Source organism: Nematostella vectensis, chromosome 2 (genome assembly GCF_932526225.1).
Source record: "Nematostella vectensis chromosome 2, jaNemVect1.1, whole genome shotgun sequence".
In the NCBI taxonomy this organism is placed as follows: Eukaryota; Metazoa; Cnidaria; class Anthozoa; order Actiniaria; family Edwardsiidae; genus Nematostella; species Nematostella vectensis.
The window spans coordinates 20,965,396-20,983,084 of NC_064035.1; the positions used below are offsets into that span (position 1 = coordinate 20,965,396).

Consider the following 17,689-nt stretch of genomic DNA (forward strand, 5'->3'; position numbering starts at 1 on the left):
TAGGCTCATTCATTAGCTATGCTCTTGTGTATCAGTTTATTCGTTCAGATGATCAATTCCTAAGATGACTCCTCAAAAACATTATTGAAATTCGCCTTGCTAGATAAAATGTCATGGCTTAAGCCGGGGTACGAGCAGCAAAACCGTACAGCTTTTCTGGCAGCATTTGCAAAAAAAATTTGGAAGGCGATGTTGCGCGTTTTACTACCGGCAAACCAACTTTTTTTCGCAGCAAAGGATAGACTGGTTCTTGCTGTTGATCCGCCATCTTTTTTTTTTCTTCCGTGAGACTGATGTGCGACTTTCGTTCAACCAGTCACATCGTTCAACTAATGCAACTGCTTTCGTATGCCTGACGCCACTTTGCTGCGAGCAAAGTTTGGTTGATGTAGTAATACGGGCTACATCTCGGAATTTTGTTGCAAAAAGTTGAACCATCTTCTACTTTCTGCAGCAAACTTTTTCAACTTGCAACAACAAATTTACTGCGACAAAAAATGGTTCGCCGGTAGTAAAACGAGCAACGTGACTTACAAACTTTTTTGGCAGCAATGCTGCCACGGGTTTGCTGCTCGTATTTCCCCGACTTTACAGATGGCGTTGAGGCGGCGAAAGGGTAAATATTTTACTTATTTTTAAAAAAAATTAGAGTGGCAAATTTCCAAGTTGGATAATCTGAATAACAATTTAATTGCGGAACAAAGTGGGACGATTCTCTCAAATTTGTAACCCATAAACACGGCAAGCAACATTACAGCTATGAACAAAAGCGAGGAATTCAGGAGGTATATACTTCAATTATTTTTAACCGAATTCAAGTTAGCAGAATGTGACTAAGTATCTTGCTTATGTATTACATTGCCTTGTTTTGTGATTCTTTCCAAAAATGATATTAGATGAATGCGGCAATTTTCTCACGAGAGTGAAGTCAAGCAAAATAGGAAGGCCTCTTCTGGCGTTTCAAGGTAGAAGCTGCGAGCGTTTATTTGCCACAAGCAGGCGTTCCCCTAGAAAACCCTTGGATAATCCTTTCCATATCGAGACCAGCGAGACTGAACAAGAGAGCAGATTCAAATCACTGGAAGACATAATAGGTGTCAAAGGGCTAAACATATCATGTTAAAAAGCTAATAAAGGCAATATAGTCGCCCGACTCGAGTGCTTCTCCGTCGTTGCTTTAAGTGGTGGCTCTTAACGTCTCGCAGTGTCATGCTCTTGACATAGAATAGCGCTTCGTATCTTTATACACACGGTCTTGAATAGATTTGAAGATTGAAAAGAGGTTTTGTATGAAATTTTAAAACAGCGCAATGATCATGGAAGGAGAAGATTCCAAAATCGTCGCGATTGTACAAAACCCATGGACTATAGTACCGACCCGGTATACCAAACAAAGGGCAAACTAGGCTCTCTTGGCATTCAAATGAAAACCGCGCTCGATCTCTAGGAATTTGTAAACAGGTATCCGGCATTTCGAGAGACACATCCCACGAGTGTTGAATTCCATTCTCCGCCGTTGAACAAATACGAGGCTATACGCGTGCGTTATTCGTGCTGCGCCCCCCGTGTGCAGCATTGATTCGTTTTTTGTTGTTGTGACAAAGGTTGTTAAAGAACTCCATTAGAAAGCATCAAAGCATATCTAAGCATGGATGAAGAGAACGAATTGAGGGTTAAATTTTCTGCCACCCCCGTATTAATCAACTGAATAGCGTGTCTACATAATGAGTTATATAAATACAAGCGGTACACTGTCATGCTATATACAGCTGGCGTCAACCTTGGAGTAAGGCATCACGCGTCGCACACGAAAACAACAAGACTTCAGTACTCAACTTGAGTTTATTTATTGCACGATGAGGGTCATTGCTAATACAAGTCATCAGGCAAGCGTTTTGTGTGAATAATGTGCTGTGATGATGGTTCAGAATGTCGCCATATGTGACAATAAGAGCCACGTATCGTCCGTTGTATAATTGCTGTTAATACTCAAAACCCATCAGCCCTGATAACTGCGCTATGATATGGCAATTAGTATTTTCTCTCTCAACCATAGTCCGAACAGTAAAATATTTAAAGAACTATCAGTCCGGCTTCTCTTCAACCGCATAAATCTCTGTTATTGTTTCTTAAAATCAGGCTAGATAGTTGTTAATCCACATTTATACTTTCTATTACTTAGCCGATCTTTTATCTTGTTTAAAATTTAAAATAACATTGTGTTCTTTAGTAAATAAAAACGTACATTTGTGTTACTTTCCTTCCTCAGCGCCACAAATTTCGCGCGTTGTGCGTGGTGACGCAATTGCATTAGGATAATGGTATTGCGTCTAGGGCCATGAACTGGAGTATTATTTGTCAAATTCGTGATTTATCAGCAACTCTCTAACAAAGTGACGTTGTTTTACGTCGCCATCTTGCTACAGGCTTAACTCATGTTCTCTTCATTTCAGATGTTATGGATATACATAATAGCTTGCAATATTTTCGTCACTACTATTGAAGCGAGAGGAGTGAGTAAACTCGATGATCTTTCTCTGGAAGACTGGTATCCGTTTGACTTGGACGAAAAATCCAGAACTTCGGGACACTTCGATAATAGGTTAGTGTGTGTATTACTGCTATGGTAACCTGAAGGCTTACAACTGATTTCTGAAAACTATCTAAGAAACTACCCGAAATAGCCGTACTTATTGCATATGTTGAGATAATGACGACATGAGGACTAAATCATTGCTGTTTCACCGATTTACCTACACGGAATGTAAAGCTTAGAATGAATTGGATTCCTGCGCTGGGCCGAGTTGAGAGTGCGCGAAGCTGTCATCACCCAGGGCGTGCTCGCTCCTTGTATGTCAAATATACATCATCGCCAAAATCACGATTATAAAGACACGAGAAAACATTACCCTCGTCACAGAGCGAATTTTACAGAGTAGCGCTCCTTCTAACCTAGACTATATAAATTTAGTAAGAAGATGTGATGATTTAAAAAACGTTCAACATATATATGACAATGTCTTTGTACTCGCCATCAGGTGTCCCGATCCGTTTTTTGTTTAAACCCTCAACATAATTTCATTATCGCCAGCATGTTCTGATCTAATGCGTGAAGTATGCTATACCCTTCTGTCAAAGATCTACCGATGCATTGTCTCAGAAGGTTGCTTGTACAAGAAACAAAACCCCGGATGCGCGAAGCAGCGTGGGTGAAGGCGATGCAGAACCCCACGTTATGATGTTATGCACACGAATAAACCACATATAGAGACCCAAAAACAAGCGCCCTGCAAAACCCACTAATTTTCTATCGATGGGAAATCGATGAATTATTCTTTTTCTACACCGGACATCGACACATAATGTGAACTCATTAAGCAATAAAACGGTGATAAACTGAACGTGATAGGGTTGAGAGATCGGGGTCGGTGGGGTGCCCAACTAACTTCTTTTATATTTTAAAAACAAACGCGATGAAAACTACTTGTAGTGGCTTTTATTTTCTAGACATTTGACGGTTTGATGCCGTTTGACCCATGCAGTGAGTTAACCCCAATTACCAAGAAGCACCCAGATCTTCCCATTGGATTAACAGCTTCTGTCTGACTTATAGATGTAGAATTGACGTAAAAAAAAAACCCTGCTAATTATCGCCCCTTTTTTATTATAATGAAGTTTAAATGGATGATGTACAGTAACGTCAAAGCGGTCATCTTTTTGTTTGGCTACTTTTTTTTATTTTGATTACAAACTATTATATATACCTTTTCAAGAAGATGGTCACCCAGACTAGGTTCACTTAGTAATAGCCGCCGTAATTTTTACAAGGGACTTAGAAAAGTTTGATTTAATGTTTAGTTATAGCAGTGTTATCGAAGGTTTTTATCGCCCATTGTTCTGTGTCCTCGAAGTCAGTCCTTGGTTAGCCTGCGTAGCAAGCGTTTCTGTGGAGTTTCAGCAGGAAAGAGAGCGAGCGAGGAATATGACCGCGCGAAAAATGGGGCGAGCGCAAAAAAAGAAAAGGGGGAGGGGGAAGGGGAAAAAGGAAACCCATTCTTCGCGAGGCCACATCCTTCGCTCGAAACTCCACTCGCGAGGCAAATGTGTGAATTTTATACATTTCTTTTAAAATTTCTTTCCGAAGGGGGGTCGGGGTGGGGATGGTGTACCACGCCATCAATTATCAAATCACCACTGGGAACCTAGTATGAACTTGTTCAGGCGTTACGGCTTTTAAACTATTTAGTTTTGTGACGTTTCTATCGTACGTAACAGTATTTCTCTTCTTTGTTGTATTCTATTGTATTATAATCTTATATACACTAGCTAGGCCCTAGGCCCTAGGCCCGCAGGCGAGTGCAACTTGAGAATATATCCTTCGTGGAAACACGCCTTCTTTTGAGTACAGTTTATATTTGTTCTTCTTTGATGGGGAACTTTTAGAAACTCTCCCCACTAAATTCAACCTACGCGACCGTAACTCAATTCAAGAACATCTATCAAAACAACATTTATAACGAAACCTTATTAACGCAGACATTTTTAAAGCCCCCAATTATGAAATTTGCGTTTTTTTTATGAATTAAAATATTTCAAAGCCTGTCAAATTAAAATTGATAGAACGCAAATTTAATAATATCCGTTGCTGTTGCTCAGATAACATCAATACAAGCAGAATTAAATGTCACAAAATTCTCTCTTGAGTATTACTATAAGTATTTGTTGGCGCGTGCTGAGTCAAACCTGACTTTTTTTTACAGAAATGTCCGCCCCCCAAACCACGTGATTCAGACAAAACGCGGTTATCAAGGTGGCAACCCTTGTCAGTCCGTCCTTGTCAATTACAAGGATACGCGCGATTACGAAACCAGCGAGCTCAAACGAATCGAACTCAGCCACGACGTGTATCCAAATCTTGAACAATTCAAGGTGACGATGTGTCGATCACCCCGTGGTGTGGGCGTGGCGAAGGCTGTTGCCGGCTGCCTCATGATCATGGATTGCATTACCCATAATGCGCCAGTGACGTTCTTCTATAAATCGCGAGGCGCGGGATGCTCAGAGTGGATTCCGCTTACAATAGAAGTCCCGGTTGGCTGTCAATGCTGGAAAACAGTAGAATAAACCACCGTGTTTACATTCAAGCAACAAGTCGACCTGCCCATGGTGTAGATATGCAGTGCAAGTAGATCCTCCAGGGCTAAATTAGGATTTCTCTAGAGGTAAATTCACTTAATTTCCAACATCTTATCTAGGGTTTTACACCCGATTTTTTGTCTATTTGTGCAGTTTGCGCCTTTATAAATGTTACAGTGAATCCCGTTAAACTCGAACATCTAAATAACAGTTCCAGTTAGTCGGGAGTCCCAATTCGAGTAGTCGGGATCCAACAGGATTACGGTCAGCCGCTATTTTTTCATCATTTTGTCTTTTAAAAACTATAAACAGCTCAGGCGAAAGAGCAAAAACCCAGAGATCATTGAATCTTTGTGGGGCCCTGTTTTATTTCCCTTTCATATTCGTAACACAAGTCGATTGCCAAAATATATCTGGCTTTTTCATCAATGCTCTCATTGCAATAAGTTTATGTCAGCGAAGCGGAATACGAAATTCACTAGTAAACCTGTGGGAAACCTCCTAGCTATATAAAGGCTGTGTCAATCAATTCTATTTATTCTGATAGGCGAATTGCACTAAGGGAAGTCACATGACTTTCTGAGTGGAGAACTCAGGCTAACATAAGTTAGACAGTAAATAGATCGCGTCATAGGGTCGCTGATTCACAAGCGCTTAATAATTTGTAATTTTTTCCACCAAAAGCCGAAGCGTGCGCGATTTTACCACCCAAGAAGTCACATGATTTCTTATTTCAAGTCTTCTATTGACTACAAAAGTGATCGTATAAACAACTGTATTAGTAAAAGTTTATTTTGTTTACCCAGTGTGTGTGGTTTTTCATGCATTGTTTCGTGCGTTTAGCTTAACCATGGCTTAGTTTGTCAGTGGGTTGTATAGTGGCCCATCACTGGGAGCGTACAACACAGGGAGCCCATGCTAACGGCGAGTGTAGAAGATCTATAGAGTGTAGAAGATTTTAAAAAATGGTTTGCATGAGCGAAATCTGGTTAAAAAATTTGTTGTAAAATATAAAAAGCATTTAGACCGTGTACTAAGTTACTAAACTGCTGCTCAACCCCCAGGAAATTGAGAAAGTTCACGAGAGTGTAATGATTCGACGGAAGGACTTCTTATGACTGGGATCGTACCTTTATTCTGATAAGTCAGGGGTACAACTGAGAGTAGGAAGTGTGTGTCGAGGGTTTACAATGTGGTTCTATTTGTAGCAAAACAAGTAGTACGTTTGATTGACAAGCACTGACCACGTGTGCGGAGGGCAGTGATTGGACGGTACCTGACAATGCAAAGAGTTACATCAGATATCATTAGCTGTCGGCAAAATTAGCGATAACAAAAGAAAGCTTTGAAAAGAATTTAAGGATACAAAACGAATGTTCTTTGCCATGAAACTAAGGGAGTCGGTAGGAAAGGTAAAAAGGTAACATTGGAGAAACAAATATTTAACTTGTAATCGAAAGTTACTGAACGAAGGGGGAAAGAAGTGGTCGCTCAAGTAGCGTAGGTGTGGTGTTTGCTGACTTACATTAGCATAGATAATCGGATTGCCAACACAGCAGAGCTAAGCACCTCCTACTTGAGTGTGGGCGATCCTACGTGCTGTGCTAATGATATCTATAATTGACGTCCGAAATCTAAAGGAAACTATATAAACAGAAGACTTGTAAGTTTACCAACTTAATGAAAAGTTGAAGACAGATAAGTCCCAAAACATTGTACGACCCGATAAAAGTCATTATTTCACTAATTCTTATAATTAAACGAACATCTTCCTATTCAAGTTAAATCAATAAAAACTAATAATGCCTCAAGAATGCTTTTAACCTTGAACAATATCTTTAGCTAGAGCAAATATCTTAACTTTGTCTATCTGCTTACTACAATTAGTAAAATACGAATTCATTCTAACAAAATCTAACATAACAAGAGGCTGCTGGAGAAGCACTCGGGCATGTACTTGCATCTCCATAATAATCTGATGATTCTAATTGGCTCGTCCGTCTGTGAAAAGGCTTATTCATAGTACTTCTTTTCTAGTTGTACGCTCCTAGAGATGGGCCCCGTATACCTCCTGTATGCACCTAGTATATTAGGTGGGATTTTCATTTTGTGCTTTGAAAGGAGCACGAGTGGCAATTCTAATCCGAAAGACAAAACCTCATAACAGAGCCGCAGATAGATCAGTCTAGACAATTTTCCTAGAAAGTGTGGAAGTGAATAAGGATGGCGGCAGTTAATCTTTCCTCCCTTATAATTTTGTTTGGGAATCCTGTAGTTCGATGCAAAACAAAAAAGTGCCTTGCAAGAACCGTCCTTGGGAAGTTCCCGATTTTTGGGCGGGAAGCTTGGGTCCAAGAGCACCGCAGAACAGATATTCATGCTCTCTTGCTAATAGGATGCTCATCGGGGAATTTGAGAAGTACCCCCCAAAATACCAGATATTCATGCTCTCTTGCTAATAGGATGCTCATCCGGGAATTCGAGAAGTACCCCCCAAAATACCTGCACACCATAAATCGCTACCGTAAAAGAAGCCCAAAACCAAAAATTTTCCCTAAAACTATAGACAAATTGTCAAAGTGTTTTGTTTAGAAGTCGGTAGTTTTAATTATTAAAATAATCTAGAAAACGTTGCCTCGCAACGCCGCTTTCTGCAAACCCCTAAAAATACAGTTCATTATAGAAAAGCCTATTTATTCCTCAGACAACGCTTTAAAATAGCTTGGGGGGGGGGGGGGGGGGGGGGTGGAGAGAGAGAGAGAGATGAGAGAGATAGACTTTATTTAAGACACGCTTGCCCCGTCAACAACAGCTGATTTCCACAAGGGGCGTGTGGAAAAAAAAAAATATATATATATCTATAATAATTAGAAATATAACTATAAGTAAAAGTATTTAAATAAATAACGAAAGAAAAAAAAACTTGATCTATGTGGGTATATAATACTATAAATACGCTAAACTAATTATTTGTTTAGATAAAAGTGTGAGCCTCTAATTCTCTGACAAATGATGATAAACTTGTACAATCTCGACTAGCCTCTGGGAGGGAATTCCATAATTTAGCTCCATCATAGCTGAAACTTTTTTTCATAAATTCAGTTTTTGGGAGTGGCAGCTGTAGCGAGGTGGAGGAGCCTCTGAGATTGTAATTTGTAATATTTTTCTTTAAGCTGAAAAGGTCCGTGAGACAGTTTGGAGCCATATCATGCAAAACTTTAAACATTTGTTTGGCTTTTGTCTTTGCTCGCTGGGTCTCTAAATTTTGCCAGCCCAATTCAGCTAGAGCCTCTGTGGCAGGGGTGTCATTTGACCTGTTTGTGATCACCCTTGCCGCCCTATTTTGCAATTTTTGAAGACGGATTGTGTTACATTGCCCAAGAGTATCCCACACCTCGCTACAGTAGTTAAGGTGTGGTTGGATGATTGCATTATAAATAGAGACTAATGTATTTTGATTAGCAAATTCAGAAATTCGTTTCATGGCTCCTATACCAGAACTGACTTTTTTAGCAAGAGAATCAATGTGCTGATCCCAATTTAGGTGTTCGTCAATTTCCACACCAAGAACCCTACTTTGCTGAACTTGTTTTAGTTCCTTGTTATCAATAGAAATAGAAGGTTTGCAAGGAAGGGTTCTTAGCTTGTGGTGGGATCCTATTAATAAGAATTCTGTTTTTGCTAGATCGATTGTGGAGTCACAAACCAGGCAGAGTTCCCTGCTAGCAGAGGACTCTTTTCTCTGTATTTCGCTGGGCTGGAGTTTGCGAGGCCAGCCCAGCGAAATACAGAGAAAAGAGGCCTCTGCTAGCATGGAACAGGCAGAGATGTGTACTAGAAAAAAACTTCACATGGGTTACCTGTGCCCAAGATGGCCTGGGTCGGACAGGCACTTGAAGTACCCAAAAGTTCACATACGCCTTTCGGTGGGTGAAGATAGAAAAAAAGGTGTTAAACGGTGAGCTACTTCGTCTTTATTCCAGCCGAAATATAAGATTCCTCAGCATTGGTAAACAAAAAAGGGGAAAGATAGAAGCCTAGAGTAACTTGAAGCTTTTAATTGGCGAAGAGGGAGCTGAATTGTACTAAAAAGATCCCAAGAAGAGGACGAGACTTGTGGTATGTCTTCGCTTAGCTCAGGTCAGTCGATGCGGGTCTACAAAAAGCATCAATTCGCTTAAAACTTATTTCGATATTATTAAGTGCATAAGTTTTTCGTTGATTTTGTTAGTCAAATCTATCGTTCTCAAAGAAGCAAAGTAACATGCAAAATATTCGACTTAATCCATCTAAAAAACCCTTTGTGGCATCCTTGTTACCTAGCAGATGTTATGTGATCCAGTAAAGGTTATTTTTGTACCATTTTGACCTCCTGAAATGAAGTATTTTGAGATGAGACTAACCATGTAAATTCACACGTGGTCAAATGTTTGAATTCACCCCTGCCTTATTTAGCTAAAATAAATATCATTATACAGATCTTTTCATGAAAATAATAAGCCTTTATCCATACAGCAGAATTTAGATCGGTAGATAATTCATTCTCACAAGACTAGAGGCAGTGTACTTCTCGAAACATGGCAAAATCTCCACTGTGAGACTCCAAAATTTAGATCTCGCTGTCAGAATCCTGTGTGAATTCTGTGTCTTTACGCACTGTTTCCTGTCATTTTTTAACAAAACGATCCTCTCATGGGCTGTGATTATCCTATCTAGAGCTATCATGTCAGGTTTTCTAATTATCTTTCCTTACCAAGCCTTAAAAGTGAGGAAATAATGGAAATATTGCGATTTTTAATCGCTATCGGGTCTTCAAGAATTCAACATGGCGATCACGTGAGACAAATCATTTCACTACAAGGCACTGTTCTATTGTTTGGTTGCTAGGAGATGTGCAAAAGAGCTCATTTGATTGGTCAATTCTTTGTCATGCTACAGCTGAATTTTCAAAAGCTTTACTCGCCGGGGAGGGGAGCTAGAGGGGTTGTTCTCGCGCTCGCAAAAGCTGGGCGGTGCAGGGCGGTATAGGGAAATATGAAAGTTTTTCCGCCGGGCGTTTCAGGGCGGTATGGGAGCGAATGGGTTAGGAAGTTATTCAAAGATTTTTTTATAATGGGTTAAAAATACCCTGTTGCTTTCAATATGTCAATTGTCTCGTAAATAATTTCGAAAGGGTGATCAAAATCTTCCTTTGATACATTGGTAGTCTGCCGCCATGGTTTGGGGCAAGACTTAATAAAGATCTTGGATGTTTTCCTTGCTCTGTGCACACATATTTCAATGATAAGCACTGCCCACTTGGATTGTTTGAAGGTACGAAACGCTACTGCCTATCCTTGTGTCAGTAGGATTACAATTTTGACATCAGTGGTGCTTGGTTGGCTTACTACAGGGTCGCATGCAGCCCTTGTAATTGTTGTTATTATAAAATTACGGAATTATAAATTTGAGTCTAAACGAAAACTCTCTATACCGGCGGCCGGAATCAAAACAAATCGTGCAATGTCGCTTGTTTAATACTCATAACGAGTGGGTACAATTCTGTTATAGGGTTTTTGCTTAAAACCATTTCGTTAGACGTAGTTAGAAGCAATAGGGACCTAGCAAAATGTTTTTATTATAATGGTTAGCGAATTTAAGTTTATGCGCGTAATCAAAACAAATACTCTTTCTTTGGTAAATTTGACTGATTTGTAAGCCGTGCGAATGTCGCTTGTTTAATAGTAATAACAAGTCCAATTTGGTTATAAGATTTCAAATCATTATAGCTGTTTCGATATAAATAAAGATAGAGGCGATTGCAATTTAGCGAAATGTTGTTATTATAATAATTTGGGATTATAAATTTGAGTCAAAACAAAACTTTATACCGGCGGCGGGGATAAAAATAACTGGCATATCCGCGCTATGTCGCTTGTTTAATACTTATATCAAGTGGGTACAATTCTGTTGTAGGGTTTTCGCTTATAATCATTTTAGTTAGACGTAGTTAGAAGTGATTGCTGTTTAGCGAAATGGTGTTATTATGACGGCTACCGAATTTAAATTTATGCACATAATCAAAACAAACACACTTTCTTCGGTATAGTTCACTAATCTTGTAAGCCGTGCGAATGTCGCTTGCTTAATAGTTATAACAAAACCAATTTTCCTGTAAGCTTTCCCTATTTCAAATCATTGTAGCTGTTTTGGTATCAACAAAGATAGAAGCAACTGCAATTTAGCGAAATGTTGTTATTATAATAATTACGGAATTATAAATTTGAGTCAAAACGAAAACTGTTTATACCGGCTGTGGGTGCTATCATATAATCAAAACAAACCCATGTTTGATGACTAATTTGTAGTATTGTTGTATGCATTCCTCCAAATTTAAGAAATGCCCTCTTTAAAAACAAATTTATCAGCATAGCTGTTATTATTTAGCCTGTCTATTGTAAACATATGTTGTACAGAATTGAAAAAACTGTTTCACTAGTTTCTGACTTATGCTAAACTATATGTATGTGGTTCTTTAGCTGATCACAATAGAACCAGTTCAAGAATATATGACTTTCACAATTGCGTCAAATGAAAACATAAACAGTTACATTAGAGAAACTACTACCGTGAACACCGGTTAAACCAAATTTGTTTACATACATTGTTTTCATTTATTTTCTGTTATTTCAATGAGCAAGCACTAACCAATGTCTACCGTAAACATATGTTGTACAGAATATTTGGCTTTTAATTCTGTTTAACTAGTTTCTGACTGATGCTAAACTATATGTATGTGGTTCTTTAGCTTATCACAATAGAAGCAGATCAAGAATATATGAATTTCACAATTGCGTCAAATGAAAACATAAACAGTTACATTAGAGAAACAGTACTACCGTGAACACCGGTCAAACCATATTTGTTTACATACTTTGTTTTCATTTATTTTCTGTTATTTTAGTGAGCAAGCACTAACCAATGTCTATCGTAAACACATGTTGTACAGAATATTTGTGTACACACATTATTTTTATTGATTTCTCAGAAATATCAGTCAACAAGTACTATCATACAAATCTCATTTTTAAGATTTTTTTAAAATGACATGACTTTCTGAAAATGAAGAAGTGGGGTTATCCCTGTAATGTTGATGTCTTGTCTTAAGCATGGTTACTAATTTGACATAGATAAAATAAATGCACTATAGTATATCTTAATAATGACATTGCATTATTAGGAAAAAAATCGTGATAACATGTAAAAATAAACACATCGTTTATCAGAATTTTGGAGTTTATACCAATTTCATGTACATTGTGTACAATATTCAGTTAGGCTCATACACAGGAATTTGCAATTAATGCCTATTTTTACTTCTAACTAGAATTGGATCTAATATGTTTGCTATTGTTGTCACAACATTATTTTCTCAATTCTCTTGACCAAATGTTTAACATATATTGCATTATGTAAAGACATATTTTACATTTTAATTTTGGAAAATTTTATTTTTATTTATAATTCCATCAGAGAGTACTTTTGGTAGCTATTTAGCCCAAACATGTGTTTACTTACATATTTTTCTGATTTTCAACAGATTACAGAAAAACTATCCAATAAAGGATTTCCTTAAGTGAGTATAAATACTATTTATAACAAACCACAGTTATATAATAACATAAATCTCTTTTTTTCTGGGTACAGAAAGAAACCAGTACTTTGACATATCAAGTTAAGTAAGTATAATACTATTCATTACATAGCACTGTTATAACATGTTTGTTGGACCACAGACTCTTTGCAAAGTACAAATGGATTGTGATAAAAAAACAATGTCTATCATTAAGGATACCAGAATTTAATTAACAGAGAATTTGTTCACTAACAGTAATTTCTTTTTTTTTTTATAGAGTACAGCAACCAAGAAACCCAACACTAAAAAACAATTAGGTATGATACTATTCTATAACAATTAATGTTATAACATTATGCATCTTCAATTACTGGACTCTTTGCAAATTAAGACAATTGTCTGGTGTCATGCAAAAATACTATTTTGCTATCGTAATTTGCCTAGCTTTTATAAATGTCATGTGCCAATTGTACATTGTGTACAGTGTTTTAGTTAGGCCTGAAACAAGAATGGCAATTTTTATGCCCAATTTCATTATTTAACATGTACACAATAAAAACAGGCTTCATATCTCTGCTATTCTTGTCCCAATACTATTTTCCAAGTTGACTTGTATACAAGCATTAACTTTGAATAGGGCAAAACCTATTTTACGAAACAATTGGTTACCATGGTAACAACCTCATATTTGTCACGTATTATCCTATTGAACACGTAACGAAACGTATTTCAATAATACAATGTTCAGATGGAGCCGTATTTATAAACAGTGATTTTTAGTATTGCACTGCTCTGATTTCCTTTGTCAAAGAACTTCGCAAGGGTTAGCCTATGAGTCAGCATACCCTTCGGGGATGATGTAGAATGCCCATAGAAGCTACTCTGGAGTGTGTACCGCCAAGATGCGTTTGGTGGCTGGGTTGACTAGCCATAAAACGTGTTTCACGGTATACATTTCAAAGTCGCTTCTTTGGCCAGGCTATGAATGATGTAGACAGGTGAAGTTTTTCGACATTGACCTATATCGGTTAACACGAATTGCGGCGACGGAAAACGACTCCTTAGTTGACTATTCGTGAAGGGTGTTTGAGCAGTGTTAGGCTAAACTTCGTTGCTTATGTTGCGGGGCAATGGTTTCACGGCACATTGTTGCATTTATGTCATTTAAATAAATGAGATATACAAGCTTCTATAACTTACTATTACGAAAGTCATAACTGAAACATTGCATTAGTGCTTTTTATGACCAAAAATACATCCGTATGGCATAGGATGAAAACCATTATAAACAGCATAGTGCGCTTATTCACGTTATTAATTTTGCTTTTACAGCAACTTCCAACGAACTCCTACATACCTCTAACTGTAAGTACACCATTTTATCTTTTTATACATATATGAATGGCGCTTATTTCTTTTTTCTGTGTAGATGGATAACTGCTCCCATTGCAATTTAATTGCTAATAACACGCTGCCTTGCTGTGGCCGTCGTGTAAATGAGCAATGCATAGAAAAATTTTGGGCTAGGTTACCGCCTACAGTACCGTACCATTGTCCATACTGTAGAGCGAGAATTAAACCCTATAATGTTGATGAACCATTAATGTTAGCGAGTAGAGGTATGGAGTTCGCGTTTTATACGCTAACTGCTTGGCTTCCCCCTAAATACTAGGTAAGACATGTTTTACAGATACTTACGTTAACCACATATGTAATCTTTGGTAAATACACTTTGCTTTTAGATGTCATCATTATGAATCAGAACTAAGACATTAATGGTCACTTCTATTTTCCTCTAGATGGCTTACGTTACACCGTCAAAGTCGCCCAAGCGAGTTAACTATTTCTCTCACTTCCCTCACTATTTTTTGCGCCCATACAAGGGGCAACCTAGGGTCACATTGGGCGAGTTCAGCAAAGCGCTGAATACAAGAAATTGTGAATGGCTGTTAAGGCAAGCCGTGGCGCTTTCTGAACTGGCCCAAAATGTCAACGAAAATCTAGAGACTATAACGAACACTGACATTTTACGAAACATAGACCCAATTACGGAAAAAACTACTGCCTTTACAACAAACATTAAAGAACCTGGACACTACGGACAAGCAGTCATCGGCGACTGCAAATGATATATATGACATCACGTCATTTGCAGTCTCCGATGATGACGAACTTGACAACATTCTAGAAGTGGCCATGCAGGCCTCTTCCGGACTTTATGCAGTCACTTGCCAGCTAATGGCTCTGCGGTCGCTTTTCCGCGACCCAGAGTCATTCGCGGATAGGCTGCATAGCGAGGAAAAGGCTTGCATGGCCTTTAAGACATCAAAGAATGTTGCCTCCTTGCAAGGGATGCTTCAAAGCCTCTCTTGCAAGGACGCAACTAACACGATGACTACAACTGGACGACGGAATTTAATGGACCAACTCGCTAACCCTAATGCACCTGTTGCTGCAACCCCTCGGCCAGCAAGTGATGTTGTTGCCAATCAAAGACCAGGTACAAGTGCGGCAACAGCACCACTTGCTGGCATGGACCCCCAACTAGCTAATTTAATACTGGGGTTGCAGCAAAAGGTGGAGGACCTTACGAGACTAAACAGACAACAAGACCTTGACAAACAACACGGTGACAACGACGACGCCCCTGTGGGAGCGGAAAATAGTGAGGGAACGGAAGAAATACCACAACGACCAAAAAAGAAAAGGAAGAAGGCAAAGGCGTTAGATTAACACATTATTACTACATTATGCACACATTATTTAGCTATTTTAAATACTTCTAACAATCTCCAATTTTTTCATTCATTATAATAAAAGAAACAAAAAAACAAACAAAAAATATAACATTCATGCTCAAATTACTATATCAGTCGAATAACAAGGCACAATTCATGAAAGAAAGAAATATGTTTTCAATGTTTCAAAATTTTTACTATCATGTACATATACAGTTAATTATACAATCTTTACAATTTGTACAAATTACATTCACTTTTTACAATTACAAGAATAACATTATCAATAGCGATATGACTGGATAGAACTATAAAACAAATGTACATCTTATTTATAACAAAATTATAGCATTTTTCTTAATTACAATAATAACAACTATGAATACATATATGACTGTGGAGAGAACTATATAATCGAATAACAAATGTATATCTTATGTTAAATACATGGTTAAACGTATTATGTGTCTGTCTTGTTAAAGTAAGACATAGCCACCATGGACAATCACCATTGTTTTGCACATTAATCGAATTTTAAAGACTACTAGTCAGTTGGGGGGCTGTAACAACAATGGCTTTTTACGGTTTACTGATATCATACGGCAACATAGTATCATAAACGAAAGCATTCACGGCACTGCTTGGCTTTTATAATGCCAATATGCCTTACAAGTCTGATAGATCAATTTGTGACAGGCTTTCGTTAAGCATTTCTTGGGAAAGCGGTACGCGTTTATCTTTTAACGAATTTGAAACTATCAAAACTAGCCAAAACAGAATATAAAAGTATTCACGACTTATTTAGGGAGCGAAGCGACCCGTCTCTACTTTCTGCTCAGATGGTAGTAAATGCAATTTGGGAGGTCTGCGGGTGGGTAAAGCTCCTTGCAAAGTCGGAGGTCATCCCTGTGGTAACTTCTCTGACACCTCTAGCTTAAAACTCCTAAAGACTAAAGGATCGATAGGCCATGCTTTCACAGTTTGTATTCATACTGAAAATCAAAATCAAGTGAGCTTTTACCCTTTTGTTCTACATGAGATTTCTGTTCTCATTGAGCTCACCTTAGGACACCTGCGTTATCGTATGACAGATGTGCCGCCCCAGCCAAACTCCCAACCTGACAGTGTCTTCGACACGGATCGGTCTGCAAAAGAGAGACCTTAAATCCAGAACGTGAACCTTGCGGTTCGCTTCCGCTTCATCGAATAAGTAAAAAAACAATAAGAGTAGTGGTATTTCACCGACGTATTGCTACTCCCACTTATTCTACACCTCTCATGTCTTTTCACAGAGTCAGACTAGAGTCAAGCTCAACAGGGTCTTCTTTCCCTGCTGATTCTGCCAAGCCCGTTCCCTTGGCTGTGGTTTCGCTAGATAGTACATAGGGACAGTGGGAATCTCGTTAATCCATTCATGCGCGTCACTAATTAGATGACGGGGCATTTGGCTACCTTGTGTTCTACGTTTTTAAAAACAAAATAAGGATTTTTAAATATTATTACCAGGGCCTAGGCCTTTATTTAACTACCTTAGCTAAAAACTAATTCTAATAATACTAAATATAAAATTACGTAGAAATTAGGCCCTTAGGCTGGCCGACGCCTTTCAATGAGCTAAGTAATTACTAAAATGAATAGTGAAATAGAAAAATAAAAAGGATCCAATATTGGCTAATTACTAGTATGAATGAGAAAAGTTCCAACTGAGCAAGCAATTAGATGAAAGTGGTGCTGTTATAAAATTTGTGAACCTTAGCTGACCCAGTGACTGCTTTCAGGGCGCACACTGGTATTACCCCTTTAGGCAACCTCAACTTCTTGACCAGAAAGTCTGCACTCAAACCACTGAACACACCCCGCCATGAGACTGCACAAGCACCAAAGACGACTTCCCTACAACCAGTCTTCTTCTTAACCCACTCCACGACACCCTCCGTGTTATAGTATAAGCACTTCTGCCGATGTGCCGCATCTGGATCTATGTTTTCAGAGCAGACAGTAACATCAATAACAAAGGCCTGTTGTTCCCCAGCAGCAACGAGGTCGGGTTTTCGCAGACCGTACATAGGGTCTGAGATCAAGGGTTCACATTGAACCGTGAGACCCTTTCGAGTTGCAGCCTTAGCTAGAAATTCGACAATGCCGTCGTGACGGCGAATTCTGGCACCATGCGACTTGGGACAAATTTGAACCATGTGCT

At 38.5% G+C, this 17,689-nt stretch overlaps 2 protein-coding genes across 4 annotated transcripts; both read left to right on the forward strand.

Annotated features, from left to right (window-relative positions):
* The first annotated feature begins 1,244 nt into the window (after positions 1 to 1,244).
* LOC116609995 lies at positions 1,245 to 5,937 on the forward strand. The gene is made up of 3 exons (XM_032370796.2): positions 1,245 to 1,886; positions 2,454 to 2,602; positions 4,761 to 5,937. The coding sequence occupies exons 1-3, from the start codon at positions 1,857 to 1,859 to the stop codon at positions 5,122 to 5,124; spliced, it is 543 nt and encodes a 180-aa protein (XP_032226687.2). The 5' UTR covers positions 1,245 to 1,856; the 3' UTR covers positions 5,125 to 5,937.
* A 3,080-nt stretch (positions 5,938 to 9,017) lies between these two features.
* LOC116609994 lies at positions 9,018 to 15,949 on the forward strand. Of its 3 annotated transcripts, none has more exons than XR_004293209.2 (6): positions 9,018 to 9,276; positions 12,716 to 12,751; positions 12,823 to 12,854; positions 13,029 to 13,068; positions 14,084 to 14,116; positions 14,551 to 15,949. XR_004293209.2 is itself a non-coding variant. In XM_048724069.1 (2 exons), the coding sequence occupies exon 2, from the start codon at positions 14,948 to 14,950 to the stop codon at positions 15,482 to 15,484; it is 537 nt and encodes a 178-aa protein (XP_048580026.1). In that variant the 5' UTR covers positions 13,097 to 14,116; positions 14,551 to 14,947; the 3' UTR covers positions 15,485 to 15,949. The 3 variants fall into 3 exon arrangements, 1 of the variants encoding a protein (XP_048580026.1); XR_007307067.1 differs by lacking the exon at positions 9,018 to 9,276 and adding an exon at positions 9,286 to 10,449; XM_048724069.1 differs by lacking the exons at positions 9,018 to 9,276; positions 12,716 to 12,751; positions 12,823 to 12,854; positions 13,029 to 13,068 and having other exon boundaries at positions 13,097 to 14,116.
* Positions 15,950 to 17,689: the final 1,740 nt, after the last annotated feature.